The sequence below is a fragment of the Pygoscelis adeliae genome, unplaced genomic scaffold (genome assembly GCF_000699105.1).
Source record: "Pygoscelis adeliae isolate BGI_AS28 unplaced genomic scaffold, ASM69910v1 Scaffold243, whole genome shotgun sequence".
NCBI classification, from domain to species: Eukaryota; Metazoa; Chordata; class Aves; order Sphenisciformes; family Spheniscidae; genus Pygoscelis; species Pygoscelis adeliae.
In genome coordinates this window covers 657,361-673,796 of record NW_008824363.1, presented here as the reverse complement: position 1 = coordinate 673,796, position 16,436 = coordinate 657,361, and the positions used below count along the sequence as shown (strand labels likewise).

Below are 16,436 nucleotides of genomic sequence, written 5' to 3'. Positions count from 1 at the left end.
GTCCCTGGCCAGATTTAATTCTATCAGGGCTTTAGCTTTCCTAACCTGATCCCTGGCTGCTTGGACAATTTCTCTGTATTCCTCCCAGGCTACCTGTCCTTGCTTCCACCCTCTGTAGGCTTCCTTTTTGTCTTTGAGTTTGTCGCAGAGCTCCTTGTTCATCCATGCAGGCCTCCTGGCCTTTTTGCCCGACTTCCTCTTTGTTGGGATGCATCGCTCCTGAGCTTGAAGGAGGTGATCCTTGAATATTAAACCAGCATTCTTGGGCCCCTCTTCCCTCCAGGGCTTTGTTCCATGGCACTCTACCAAGCACATCCCTGAAGAGGCCCAAGTCTGCTCTCCTGAACTCCAGGGGAGTGAGCTTGCTGTGCACCCTCCTTGGTGCCCTAAGGATCTTGAACTCCACCATTTTGTGGTCACTGCAGCCCAGGCTGCCCTTGAGCTTCACATTCCCCACCAGTCCCTCCTTGTTGGCGAGAACAAGGTCCAGTGTAGCACCTCTCCTCGTTGGCTCCTCTACCACTTGGAGAAGGGAATGCATCAATGATAACTTCAGGAACCTCCCAGATTGCTTATGCCCTGCCATGTTGTCCAACAGATATGGGGGTGGTTGAAGTCCCCCATGAGGAGCAGGGCTTGTGAGCGTGAGGCTGCTCCTATCTGTCTATAGAGGGCCTCATCCACTCGGTCTTCCCGGTTGGGTAGCCTGTAGCAACATCAGTTTTATCAACACCACATTTTAAACCTTTCTGGAACACTAACACCAGAATTCACAGCAATATTTTTCAGTATATTTATCTACAATCAAGAACAACAGTGCTGATCTGTACGTTCAGATGTCCAGATGCAGCCTGGATTATTATTCTTTGTGTGTAATGATGCATTTGGTTTTATGACGAAAAAGGTACTGGGGTGGCAGAGAACACACTTTGCGTTTGTAAGTGCCTAGGTTACTAAGGTATGTAGACAGATCTATACAGTTTCTGTGCCCTTATTTCTGCCTCCCCCACCCCACAAGTTTAACCTGTAAGGATTTTACACCTACTCTCAGATTACTGATCTTAATGGAGTGTGAAATCTACTACTGTTTTAGCAGAATTCCAGTAGACAATAAACCAGCTACCTCTGAGATCTGCAGGTGAGCCAGTCTCGAGACATTTAAAGTCAAGTTTAACACGTTATCTATGCAACTAGACTACCAAATCTGTAACCTCAATAACTGAGAACAAGTATGACAAAACCTGTTGTCTAAGAAAGACATGTTGACCGAAATGTAAGTATACTATTTCCTTGTGAACAGAATTCCCTGTCAGAGTTTCCAATTTTGCCTGTGACTGACGACAGGCAACCTGGCTTACAGTTATCCAGGTTATCTCAGGCTATCCCTTTTTTGAATATTGGCACGAAACATGAATATTATTTCCATCTTCTGGAATCTCCTTGATATACCAGGGTAGGTTTTTGTTTGTTTTAAAAATCAACAGATGAGCTCCCCTCCTTACAGGGACTGTGGGATACAAGTCCTGTTTCAAAATGTTTATTCTTAATATGTGTTTTTAGAACATCCTCTTTTGTTACTAATGGACTGAAAAACAGTTCATGCAACAATCATATACTTTTGCTCCTTTCAGGATTCACGAAGGAAGTTTTTACTGAACCCTTATTTCTGCACCATTAACAACTATTTTATCTTCATCCAGTAACAGGCTTATACAATTAAGATTCCTTTAGTTTCCAAATGTAAACTTCTTTTTACTTTTGGGCCTGACAACACAGAATCTTCCCTAGTATCTCCAAGGTTCCATCATCAACTTTATGTCTTAACTAATCGGTACTAATTAACTGCTATCCATCTTATCGCCCATATAACATTACTTTAAGTTCAGTGGGAAGTGAAGGCAGCAGCCAGTAAAGGACCCTCATTCTGCCTTAGACCACTGCAATTACTCCTTATCTGCACCCTCTTGAAACAGTTCACACTTGCATAGTTTCACCTAAAACATCCTCCCTTTATGTAATTTCATTTGGCTTTGTAAATGCATCTTTCTGACAAGAAAATCAAATCATCCTGCACCTTGCTCATATCGTTTTCCAGAACACAAAAGAACTACAGAGCATTTCTGCTCTGACCCAACAAAAATCCATGATGAGACCCAAACTACTAAGCCTACTGAACCCAAACCACATAGTGGTAGTCGTACCTAGAGCACACTTTCTAGTTCTTGAGATTACAGTAGGTCCTATCACTTTAGATTCAACAGCAGTACACACGTATTATGAGGCTCAACAATGGGCCTCAGAGGCCCCAAAACATCATGAGTCAAAATGGATATAACACTTCAAAGCTCCTCTACAGAAGCTAAACCAGACTTCAACTTCATGCTAACTAGCTAAATTCAGACTAGCTCCAGGCAGAGCCACTCCACTGCTCCTGAAACAGTATCATCTATGGATACGTGGACTGGAGAACTCTAGACGAAAAAAAACCAGGATGGTGGCTTACCAATGCAAGTTTTAAGTGATTCAGTAAGGCAATACAGGGATAATGTTAGACACTTTTATGCATAATTATATCTGCATATATGAATGTGTATTATGTGCATGATTCTATTAAAATTTTGTTTATAATACATTGTGATTTGTTTATAATACATCATAATCAAAGAATTTGGTCGTACAAGAGAACAGAGTACCTCTGTAGGACTGGCTGGTACTAGACCAGTTGGGTCTAGAGCCATTTGCCAAATGTGAGTGGTGCTCAGAGTTGATAACATCTGAAAGGCAGTGCCCCCCAGCCCCAACTTCCATAATTATTATAACAAATTATTCAGAGCAATACATAGCAACTGATGTAGTAAGGACATAATTTTTAATTGATAATTAGAAGGGCAAGTATTTGTTCTTCATGAAAGGTTAAAGACCATCCTGATTTAGCACGCCGGTAAGAAAACAAAATCTCCTGAAACAGCTGGACAGCAGTGTTCCTTTCTGTTGCCACTGCTGCATTTATCCACTTGCAACAGTTGTTTCACAAATTCTCACATTCACCTGCCAGACTAGTCTGAACTAAAACTTCTAACAAGAACTAAACAGGCAGGTTTCAAAGCCACAACATTATTTTTCCCTACCTGTACTTTAACTCACAGCAATACTCCAAAGAAAGACAGACAAATGTAAAGGCCAGAGTATCTGCTTTTATACGGACAGTCATTGTTTTAGTTTTCTAAGGGAGGAGACAACCTGCCAGAAAACATTGTCAAGTGTCTTTTAAAATTCATCTAAGAGGCAACACATCTTTATGACTGTCAAAACACAGATGCTACCAAGTACCCAGAACTTTTGAGTTCACATCAGTACAAACCTAGGGTTCACACTCTAAGTTTCTATTTTGGAGGTACATGAATAAGATGAGAATTTTCATTTTAGAGAGGGCTTGCATAGCATATGCATGTTACAGATACATACAATGATTAAGGACCTGAAGTATACGGCAGGTAGAGAACCTCAGGTCATTCAAATGATAAACTAGAAAAGGAAACTAAACATTTCAGTCTATACAAGCCACTTAAAACAGGTTCTGTATGGAACAATGGATGGGAAAAAAAAAAAGGGAAGAAAGTACCTCCTGTCCAGTAAGAAAGAGTAAGAGATCTCCTTCCTCTTCTTCACACATGTGAATTTGGATCACTGTTCGAATGGCAGCCTCAAGGTAGTCCCTTTCTGGTTCTGGAGTATAGAATATCTCCACAGGATGGGTGCGACCCGGAATAGTTAGAAGAGGACAGTTATCAAAATAGATTTGAAACTTGCCAGCATCTAAAGTAGCACTCATAACTATAACCTGTAGGTTTGGAGGACAAAAAAAAAAGTTACTCCAAAGGTTAACAAGAATTTATGAAGTGTTATACATACAATATGTAATAGTAAGAAACTAAACTCGACTGTTGACTGTGATTTAAGCATGCTTTTATCACCTGAATACAGCACCCTTGTTACAAAGGTCTAAAAAAATTCCTAGTCAAATACAGAAAGGTTAAGCTACAACTATGTTGTTTCTAGTATTTTCATCAATACAAACTACATTAAGAATTTCCTAGGGTTATCTTACCAATACAGATTATCATTAGATCAAGAAAATGTTTATCTACTTTAGTAGATTTATAAAAATCAACTAATGGTAAGCACACAGATATCTTATTTGGTATGCATGCAACTAGAAAGGAGATGCTGTTGGGCTTCATCATTACTGACCTTCAAATCAGATCTTTGTCTTACAACTTCCTTCAAAACTCCCATCAAAATATCAGTAGCCAGTGTTCTCTCATGGGCCTCATCAAGAATTATAACACCATAGCGCTCCAGCAAAGGATCATTCATTGCTTCACGAAGTAACATACCATCAGTCATATACCTGAATACAAACAAAAACAATTTAAACACAGATTTTACTAAGTAAGTCTGATACAGAATCCTCTTCCATATCATTTACCAGGTTGCTTGAACTAAGCTTTTCATCAACTTTTTTAAAAATAGAAACATCAGTAAACTATTTCCAACAAGCTCATTTTAAGTTTTCAAATAGAAATTACTGCGGAGTACAAGTGAAATCTGGGGGGGGGGAAGCTTGAAAAAAAAAAAAAGGGGGAAGCAAGGTTTAGCAACATTTACAACTAGTTTGTAGACTATTACTGGCAGACTTTCAGGTCTACAGTCAGAGACAGGAAAAGAAAGGGAAAAACCCCCTCTGAAATTCTAGAAATATTATTTCTGCAATTGTTTCTCCCCTTTTCTGTTTGCAGACCATCTGTTTGCTTTTTGCTTTTCTATTTTGTTTCAATTTCTTTTTACACATTAACTTTATTCCCAGCCTTCAATTACTTGTATGAGCAAAGGAGAAGACATCTTTTTCATAGAAAAGCACTATTCCTTGAACCACACTATGTGGAATCCTTTTTAACCGAGCGTTCTGAACACCATCTACAAATGACGTATTAAGTAGGCCTGGTTCCACCTACACAGCACAGGAATCTAGAACAGTTGACAACTAAAACACTGGATTATGTGTCCTACAGTCAGGTGTAGGCCAGTTTTGAAACTCTGTGGTAATTCTCCTTACTGAAGTAAGCTACTGAACTTCACCAGGATTACCCTGAGTAGGAAGATACCACAGACAAAGGTCAGCTGAATGCATAACACGAAGAGAAACTGAATGCTGAAGGGCTTTATTCTGAATAGCACCTTAATCATAAAAATACTTCTTCAGATCACCCTCTTTATGGATCGCTTAAAATTAATTTCCATAGGGTGCAGTGATTTCTTTAGGAGGAATGACTCATTTACAGTTCTACTCAAGCCCCACACCCCAGGTTTCTCTCAGCTCATGCTGTAGCTCCTGTCACCCCTTCTCTACTCAGACACAGAAAGTGCCTGTCCATAGATTCACTGCCTTCCTCATTACTGCTTTCATAACTTTGCTCACACCCTTTACCACCCTGTGATTCCCCCCACCTCCGAGCAGGCTGTGTTATACCTTTACCTGACAGTTGCCATACTTACTTCAAAATGGTTTTTGCACTACTGCAGTCTTCAAATCGAATAGAGTAACCAACCTCCTGGCCCAGCATGACATCCATCTCATCAGCAACCCGCTGTGCCACACTCATTGCAGCTACTCTCCTAGGCTGGGTACATGCTACTCCCCTCTTTGGTCCAGGTAGTGAGCGCATGTAGTCAACACACCATTGAGGGATCTGTCAAGAATAAAATTCAGTTTTAAACAAACTTCAAATGGCCAGATGTAATCTGTAACCTTTGTATTGTATCAAATAACATTAGTTATAATTCCACTGAGATGCCAACTGCATGCACAAAAACATCCAAAGCATGAAAGCAGACAGGCTAGTTAGTTGGACCCAATGCCACTAAATACACTAAATAAAGCACACTCACATTAAGCACGCACATAACTGTCTTTGAAGTTATCAGGGAAATACATAGGTTCACAGTACCTTTAAGCACTGTTAGATCAGTACCTTATACAGATATTTAGCAGCAGCCAACATGATCCAGAGCAACCAAAACTAAAGTTAGCATTCAGAATTTTGAGATCCATAGCACAGTTTAAGTTTTACAGTAAGCAAATTATACTTTGTGGCTTTAAAAAGTAATGCTTATTAATACATTAAGCAAAAAGAAAGATTTTAGTGATATAAAAAAATGGTCTTAGCCAGGAATCACGACAAATAAAACATTATGTTCATTTGGTTAATTATTGTTCTTTTGAAATTTTATCAACCATATATGAAACCCCTATGTTTTCCTTCCTATGTTAGCACTCATTTTATTTGTCAGTCAGCAGTTTTCTGCTCCTGTTAGGAATCTGGAAACAGTAACAATCACCCAAAATAAGCTTTATTCAGAAGAATTTCTAAGGTCAGTATGAAGATGGAATACTCTTAACGTGTTCCCAGTGTGACGTTTTATGAGGAGGCATCTCTAGGCACAACTAGTTCCAAGTCTACAGATCAAATAAAATGCACTCCTCCTCAGCAATTGGTTTTCAAAGTATTCTTAAAAGCTCACATTTACAGAGGAAAAAAAACATTTATACATTGCACCAATGCTGAGTAACAGGAAAAGCAGTATAATTTAAACCAGGAAAACTTTTCTTCTACAATACTGTATTTCCACAGCAAAATGGACATAACTGAACACTAAAACATACCCACAAGCAAACATACCCACAAGCAGACAAGTGTAGACTGTAATGAATTTTTTTTTTTTTAAATGGGGAACTATGTTCCATTATAAATAAAAAAAGAAAGCAAAGTATCAAAATATGACAGGAGACTAACAGACTGCTGAGGTTAAACCACAACAAGAAAAGAACTCAAATTTCTGGAAATCCTATTCAAAACTAAAAATAATAGCACTTCTTGTACACTGATAGCATGAACCTGAAACCTTATCCTGTAACATATACACACTTCTCTAATGTGCAGTGCAGAGAAAGGAATTTGCTTCCCAAGTCACTAATAAAAACTCAACTCTAAGCATATTAGGTGAAGCTTCTTGACTTTAAACAGAGCCAGTCCTGAAATAAACTTTAAAACAGCAGGTCTATTGGGACACAGTAGCATGAAGTAAAAATAATTTAAAGCAGTTTTCCAGTAAAGAGCAAAACCTACAGCACTGGTATCGAATGAAAGAAAAGGGCTACAAAGACTTCGATGTGTTACGCTGATTTAGATGACCACCAGAATACTTTTCATGTGCAGCTTTAAAAGAAATACAAACACTACGGTAAAGGACTGTGCCATACTACATTTTCTACTTCAGTCGTGACTGGGAATATACTAAACACTTCTTATCATCTGGTTCTTGTAAAACCTAACATAAAGCTAACTCAACTCCACTGACACAAAACACCTACAAATCACCAAAACCCTTGACTTTCCTTAAAAAAAGCCCTATTATCAATATGAAAGCATGAGGAATAGCTTTAGTTAGCACCCCCCTTAACCTCAAGGACTTTCTTAATGAAGAGAGATTTTCAAATATAACCGCCATAAACATGAGGAGGGCAGGGACTACACATACAGTGGCCTCTAAGATCAAAGATAAATGCACTGAGGGCTGTTAAAGACTATTCCAAAGCCAAAGGAAAGTCATGTTTTTGAAGGGATGCAGGGTAGAAGAGCGAAGAGCACTGTCCTTCTGGCTTTTCTGAGCCACTTTAATTTATTGAAAACTTTCTCCGTTAGAATTTTCATTGGTTGGAAAGGCATCAGACTTTTACCCATATCAATTCCCTTGCGGACTGCAAGGACAGCAGGAGATCAAGCAATACTCAGAATCACCTTGCTTCTGAACTTCACCTAACAAGAAAACTTGCTGACAAAGTGGCATCCCTTGTTATGTCAACAAACATCCTACCCTTATAGTTAAGACTCTCAAGTGAAAACAGATGCTACTCTACTATTCCATCCACAGAAGAAGTTTAAGTTATTATACCAGCACCACATATGATCCCACATTTAAAAGGGAGCACATGTTGCAATCATAGCAAGTACTTAACCTCTAAAAGAAATTCAGCACATCCGTTCCACCACTGAGCATATTCTGAGCGCATTTAAAGAAAAGTTAACTTAGAGGGTGAAGTTTAAATTACAAATCAAGCCATTGCAAATACTAAAGACTTGAAAATTAACAGTCTTGGCTTCCAATATACTTCTTCAGTGCTTTGGGTTTTTTAAGTCTATGTGGAACAAGACTTTCAGAAAAGTTTTATCTCCTGTTGTTTCCATTGTCAAAGCCAAGCGTTCCCAAACTCGGGTGCTCTACAAGACTGAAGGGAAAATATGCACATAATTATCAGGGAAGGGACTTGACAGGCAGCAGCTCACTCAAAAAGATTATCTACTACCATATAGCCTTCTACTATCACCAAGAAAGGTAAGATAATCATTTTGGAAGAACAATTCATTATGTATTTCAAACAATGCCAACTTTTTACCAATAAAAGCAAGCATAAATAGTTCAAGTACACCTTCAGTTTGAGCATTAGAGGGTTTCTTAACCACAGATAATTATTTATCTTGCTCTGATCAATGAATGTAAGGAGAAGAAAAACAACAACCACCCCCCAACTGGTTTTAAGACAGCGCTTGATCACAAAAGGGATGTGACACTATCACATGCAAGACAAGGTTTTCATTAAGTGGCAGCAGGATCATTTTCAGTGATCCGTTCCTACAGAGACACTCTTAACTGTTTCAAAACATATCTGCAATCTCATAAAGTGAGAGAATTCAGAGGAAGCAGTGAAGCTTCCAAGACAGCTTATGTGCTTTTGGTAGCTTAAATCCCATTTTTAGGAAAGATGGCTTAGGTTTCTCGAGTCCTTCTAGAAAATAAGGGGTAAAGTAGTAAGACAATTCAGGAAAAGCTTTATGCCTGGGGAATGACATGACAGTAAGATGTATTTGAAGTTTAAGTCACAGATATAAAGAATACACACCCTTTAGGTCTTCAAATTCTCAGATCATGCAACAAGAAATCTTGTTTTCATATAGATAAGTATCAATTTTTTTTTTACATGAATGTTCAGAATACTATCTCTAAGTAACTATATAATCAAACTTTTCTGAAGAATTCTATAAAATCTTGGTCTCAGCTTATACATGTGAAAAAAGCAATACAGATCATGCAATAAGATACCTTCCAAACAAGACATTGGTTCCTAAAATTTGTAGCAAGAAGGGCATGTAACTTCAAATATTTCAGATACAGCTATAAAAGGTATTCAATGTACTACTATGTCCTTCACATTTTCTAGACATCCAAATTTTATTTTATGACTAAAAATTTCTGTAAGACTTACTGTAAGTTAGCTATAATCCATTTTATAAAGACTAAAATATCCTTCAGTTTTTATTTTCTGCCTAGATAAAAGGAATTTATCAGGTTATAGAACACAGAACTTTTTTACATCACTTTTCCACACAGATTTTAAACAGCAAACCAGAGGATAGATTAAAGTTTTGAGCAAGTTTGTCCTGCTATAAATACACAGTGGTGTTCCTTATACCTTAGATCTTCCCAGTTTACTGGTCCCAAAAATTCTTCTTAAGGGTTAAGGAGGCTCTGCAGATCTGTTATCACTATTTTCAGTACCGAGGAAGATTTTTAAAGCCATGAATCTACAAAAAAATGTGATTTTAACTGCAGCACTGGAAAGCTATATGACCTCTGAGAAGTTTTGGTACCAAGGAAACACAAGTCACTTCCTCTCAAGTTTGAGTATCACCAAAACATATGATCCAATCAGATCTCGTCAGAATTGTACCTGACATTTCAATTCCCTTTAAGTTCAAATTTGTTAGTGTATTGTGAAACTTACTGCTACAAGTCCCCATTTCTGTATTTTTTTCCGACCTTCCAGCTGCTACCTACACAAACAGCTAAATAAACTACAGAAGTAAATCTGGAGCCATCACCTCAGTTTGTGGATTAGTAGAATTCTGTCTAGCCATTAACATCTCTTATCTTCCTTTACCAGAAAGACAACTACCAATCATAAAGCCTAACAGAAGTAGGGGCCAGAGAACAGGACCGGATTGTGAAAGTGGAAGATGCTGAAAAATTCTTCTCACTTTCATATTCATTGAGCAAATAAAACATTCATCGAATTAGTTTTGCTCACAATTTCTTAGGTGTTCTTACACAATGAAATTTGAAGAAACCAAAGGAAGTTTCACCCCCACACACACCCCTAGCAACAGTCTCAACCTTTAAAAAACAGCAGTATCATATAGATAACTCACCTGTGTTGTTTTACCAGACCCAGTCTCTCCGACCAGCACAAATGACTGATGCCTAATCAAAATATCCGTAAATCTTTCTTTATATTCCCAGACAGGAAGCTGTAACCTTTTTTTCAGGATGTCGTAATATCGTGGTGTATGTGGTAGATTTGTGAAAGGGTTAATACTGTGTGGAATCATTGCTGGTTTTATAGTTGGTAACCCAGCAGCTGCATAATACGTAGAGTTAGATGTAGGTCGCAAATCTTTTTCCTTGTCCCTTTCTCTGTCACGATCTCTATCTCTGTCACGATCCCTGTCGCGATCTTTAGAACGATCATCACGGTCCCTGTCCCGGTCACGATCTTTCCTAAAATGAGTTAAGAGACACAGCAGAAAATGAGATACTTGAATATTTAAACGCAGAGTAGGAATTTAAATACAAAGCAACTTTAAAGGTGTCTAGTACAAAGTGGATATAAACAAAATCTTTTTTAAAGCCTTGCAAACAGCTACCTGGAAGGATAAGCATCAAAGAGTAACAGTATGTGATGCATACTGAATATTAAATATACATAGTTACACGCATTGTACATAAGCACTGACACAGTTCCTCTCACTACAGGCAATACTGAAGAAAGCTATCACATGGAGAGCATCATCTTAACCCTCTTCATTTAGTGATTATAAAGAATGAGCTGTACATTCTAGACTTTTCTCACAATTATTCCCATCCCTACTTGCTGCTGCTGCAGAAAAACAGAAGAACACTAAATAGTCTTCTTGCCTACCTAGCAAGGGAATTATGCTAGCCCACAAAAACTAACTCAAGATGATAAGCGAGCCCTGGAAAAATGTTTGATTTTAACATCCCACAATGACTTTGTAACTTTTTTTGTTCGAAGTCTTCCATAGAATTCTGATTCAAACAACTCTGATATACAGGTTAAGTCCGAAACTTAGACTTAAAACCAGCCACTACAATTCACAGAATCATAGAATCATTTAGGTTGGAAAAGACCCTTAAATTAATCAAGTCCAACTGTTAACCAACACAACCAAGTTGTACCATCTTCTCCAGTATCATCTCCTACCACACACTTAAAACAACCAGCATTTATGTATTCCCATTTGTTCCAAATATTAAGTCAAAGAAAAGTTCATTGCACTTGCAAAAGAAAAACAGCGCTATTTTCACCATAGTTATCCACTGAAATTTCAATCTCTGGCCTCAGTCTTAGTGGCAACTTCTGATTTTGCAAATCCACGTACTTGTTCTTGCATGTAATCTCACCCTCACTACAAACACCAAAACACTTGAAAAGAAATGCCCAGTTTGACGCAAAGAACTATAGATACATGCTTTTAATAAAAATCCCAAATTTACCCTAATTCAGCACTTTGAAATAACGTGCTTTACAAAAACACCCCATCACATTTTAAACTAGTGTAAATCAAAAGATTAGTGGCGTCTTTGCCTGCAAAACTGAGGATCTCCTCAGCTTCAGCTTCTTTTGTGCATTATGTTAACGGGAATCCCATCAAAAAGGCAAAGCAACAAGCTAAGTCAACACCAGCTTTATAGTAAATGCACATATAAACATTTTTAGGAACAGTCATTAAGGGAAAACAAAACCTCCCCCTCTTCTTTACCAGCACTCAGGCATGCCTGAAAGAAAGAGTAGAGACCATTTCTAAAAACTGGTGGCAAACACTCCTCTCCCAGCCTTTTTTTTTTTTTAACATGCAGCTGGCATTCAAATATTAACTGGTGAAGTAATAAGCAAATTCCTACCTACAGGGAAGATTAAGTAATCAAGACTACATTAGCACTGATTCTATAAATTTTAATTCAAAATGTGCTGCACATGGGAAACAACCACCACTCTTGTTCTTGCATAAATAAATGTAATCTATGCAGGCTGTATTTTTGTCCCCTCAATACTTCAACATATTATGGCTTCAGAGGTTGTCGCAATAAGGTTTTTTTAAGACGACTTCTTTTAACACAGACCCATTGAAAATAAAGAAGGATTACAAGACATACTGTTTACTGTCACTTACCTAACTCACTTTTATATAGGTTTTCCTAAAGCTTTGGACACTGATCATCTGAAAATTAAGGCCTTTTAGATCATTTGCTTGAATCTGAGATACCATAGCTTCAACGTTACTTCTAACACAGTCAAATACTGTACAAGCTAGGAATCTCTTCTTACTGTAAAACGGCAGGCAAATATTGCAGAACCCAATAGGTTCATATTCTCTGGCATGGAAAAGTTACCCCCGTTACAGACTGAAGGAACTAGGCTCCATTATGCTACACTTAATGGTGGAAGAGTCTAATAGCATGCATCAGACAGGAATGAAGCTTTGGACTTGTAGTTAATGAGCTATTCCCAGTCAGATTTTTAAATATCTGCAGGTATTGGGATAAACAAGTGCATGCTCACGCAGTAACATCATTAATAAGAAAAGGAAATAAAGGTATAAAAGCAATTTAAGTATCATAAAGCCAGGATAAAATGCCACAACCTGGTAACAGCACACATTTCACTGAAGGGAAGAATAAGACACGCTACTAATGGGGTTTTGCAGGGGGGTTTTGTTGGTTTGTGTGTGCACGCGCGCTTCCAAAGGATTTTTCTTCTTCATTGATATCTAGTCAAAGTGTAAAAAAACCCCACACCAACAAAACAAACTATTCCATAACCATTTACTTAAACCGTATGATGTCAGAAGCTTCTAAATTGCAGATCATGAAGTGTATCTTCAGGTATGCTTCAGCCTCACATAAACCAGCACTACTGCTAAAATGAACAGACCCACAGTGTTGCCAACCCTTCCCGTGTGTTGGTGTAAGTACTTCAATGGCCCTGTGAAGAACCCTAGATACCCTCCACCAATGTTAATTCTAACTCAGATCAGTTCTCTGATCTAGTCTCCCAAACACTCACTTGCAGCACACAAGGGAGAGAGCAGCACTGTCCTCTGTGTTGGTAGCAATTTGTGTGGGCTTGAAGCATAGATAAAAATACAACCTCAAGAACAAGACAGTGGATTAAATGGACTACAAATACGATCCAGAATGGAAAGTCCTGTTAATCCCCCATTTCTCAGTTTCTTCATTGAACTCTTACAGCTGTTTAATCATACAAATAAGAAAACAAGCCTATCAAGTTCTATCTACATTTCAGAAGTAAAAAAACCTACTTACAGGTTAATCGAGAGTTTTGTCTCTTTCTCTTTAAGAAAGTGGGGGCAACCAGATCTCAGCACAGAAATAACACAACATATAACATGCCCTCAAACTTACTCTCTAATACTTGTCATTTTATAGCAGCACTTTGACCTTTTCCTAAAAATGTTTCCTAGTCTCCTGTTATTACTGAAACTTAGCAGACACATCCAGACTCCTTTGGTCAACAAGAGAAAAGAGGAACGACAGTTATGCTGCCATATGAATTTACTAAACTTTCTAAAAATGCAACTTGGCAGTTCTTCATTTATAAACTGTCACATTTAATTTACTTTTCATTATTGCACAGAGAAGATTGATCTCAAATCCAGAAATAAACAACAAAAGAATCATAATTTAATCACATTTGTCTTGTGCCTGAATCCCATAACAGCTCCATAATCAGAAGGGGTGTGGGTTTTTTTGCTTTGTTTTTCAAGCGAAGTAGTCTGGTCTGCTATCTGCTTTCACTTCCTTACGTCCACACATATACAATATACACACACGTGGATACAAAAGAAACACTGTAGCAATAACTAAGTCAGAGGATGAAAAGCATATAAAAATGAAAATAGAAACAAAGGGCACAAGGTAAAACCACTGATCATCACAGTGAAAGTCAAAGCACATCTAATAGAACATCAGTGTTATTTCTCCATTACTAGACATGGCAATAGTTGATGCAAAAAAGCCAATGCAGCTACAGGAAGATTTCTGTTCTATACAATAATAAACAAAGTACAATTCGTCTGAATGATACATCCCACTACACAGAAACTGTGATGTTACACGACAACTGAAGTTAAGTATGTTTGGAAAAAATTAACAGATTTTAAACAGTATGTATGCAATTCACACAAACATTGTAACCAAAAACCTTCCATACAATTCCCATTTTTCCAAAGAGTTTTTTACTTCATAGATACTTCAAGACTGGAAGAAAACAGATGTCGCACCAATGCTTAAGGTTACACCAACAATTACAAGCCTGTAGGTCTGGCATCATTGCCATGTAGAGCCACACATACCAATACAGGCCTCAATTAAAAAGGAACTAAAAAAACACAGGGTAACTTGATACAACTTTCACATTTAGTCAGGTGGTCAGGTTTGAATGCAAGATAAACTACTATTCTGTATGTGAAGTGGTAACCATCCAAGGAGCTAATTCAGCTTAATCCAGCTCCAAAACCAACTACATTGCATAAAGGCACTCTCAGCACAGAGGAAGACATGTACATACATGCTATTAACAAGAAATCTTTCTGTGCATCTTCCTTACAGCCTTCCATAAGCTGTAAAACCAGATGACCCTAAAATAAATCAGGACAATGTAACATTGGTATGGCTTGTGCCACATGAATTAAGATTTCAAGTAATATTAGAAATAATCCCACTCAATAATTATGCTTACAGTGACTTTTATCAGTCCTATGCCATTTAACACTTTTATTGGCAGAGGAGGAGACGACAAAGAAGGGCCACAAGACCAGCACTTGTATTGCTTTTGGGTACCGTAAAGGTCAAAGACTTCCGGTTAAAAGTTTTACCACTGGCAGGAACTCATTACAGCATATACAAAACGGTAAGAGTTCAGGATGATAGTAGATAATCAGGAAAAACAATGCCAAATAAAACCATACCAAAACTATAAAACCCACCAACATACAAACAAGGAAATACTGACCTGTGATTATCTTTACAAGCAACCATAACAGTTGTACCACATTTAAATAATGCCCAGTTTTGGCATAACCATTTGAAAATTTTACAAAAACCTGTATGTACAAAGAAGCTGCATATGTACAACTTTTCCGTATACACAGAAGAACTATTTCAAGTTCTGGCAAATCATGCAAAAATGTATTAAAGGAGATAAATAGCTCAATACATTTATTTTAAAAAAATATTATGATGATCCTACATACAGGAAATAGATGTTCATAACATTCACTTTTGTTTAGCAGAGAAAAATGCATCAAACTCTAGGGGCTAAAAACTGAAGCTATACAAGCTCACCTTAAAAAAAAGGCAAGTTTTGCAAAGGCTGTTTATCAGTGAACACTAACTGCTATGGTAGACCTTTAGTTATTGCAAGCTTTGCGAACAAGATTAAGCATTTTTCTTCGATAAATACTCCGGTCCAAAACAATGCTGTTGGACTTCAGAAATGGATTAATTCACGGAAGTCTTTTGTGCTCCATCAAGAAGGACAGACTAGATAAACATAGTATTTGTTTGTGTTCCTTTAGACTTCAGAAATTTACTTTAAAGAGCTGCCGGCCTTCCCCCCCCTCCCCCATTAGAGGGTAAGAGATTACACAGAGAAGGCTCTAATACAACTATGTATAAAACAACAGCACCAGTGTATTGTCTGTGTTCCTGCAATTTCATTAACCTTAATGAAAATCTTCTAAAGCTTGTGCAGTACAGTCCTAAAACTTTATCCTTTGCGAAACTAAGGAAAAAATTAATCCCTCCCCTGACCCCTACCCCGAAACCCACCTCGCCATCGATTCTTACTTAAAGTCAAGCATATCCCTGCCGGTTACTGAGTGAAAAACGTTAACAAAGGAATAACGTTCATACCATGCTAGGCACTAATTATACAGGCGGAACAAACCTCACGCTGACCTCTAGGACCACATTTACCAGACCTCTCAAGCCAGAGAGGGGAAGAAGGAAGAAAACAAAAACAGAAGGGAAAAAAAAAGAGATAAAGAACGAAAAGAGCCGCAGACAAAGCCGGGCGCGGGGGAGTGGGCCGAGCAGCGCGCCGCCCCCGGCTCCGCCGCGACGGGAGCCCAGCCCAGCTCGCCCAAGCGGCTAGTCCGGCGGCTTCCTCCCCTTCCCCCTCCCAACACCGCCGCACGCGGCTCTCCCCCACCCCTCCC

At 38.2% G+C, this 16,436-nt stretch overlaps 1 protein-coding gene across 1 annotated transcript in view; it reads right to left on the bottom strand.

Annotated features, from left to right (window-relative positions):
• Nucleotides 1-16,436, bottom strand: part of DHX15 (DEAH (Asp-Glu-Ala-His) box helicase 15) — a 99,191-nt gene that overhangs the window by 36,749 nt on the left and 46,006 nt on the right. Inside the window, exons 3-6 of the mRNA XM_009319896.1 lie at nucleotides 10,326-10,738; nucleotides 5,557-5,750; nucleotides 4,252-4,411; nucleotides 3,623-3,841 (exon numbers count right to left, since the gene is read on the bottom strand). Of these exons, the coding sequence (XP_009318171.1) occupies nucleotides 3,623-3,841; nucleotides 4,252-4,411; nucleotides 5,557-5,750; nucleotides 10,326-10,738 (986 nt within the window). The remainder of the gene's footprint in view (nucleotides 1-3,622; nucleotides 3,842-4,251; nucleotides 4,412-5,556; nucleotides 5,751-10,325; nucleotides 10,739-16,436) is intronic.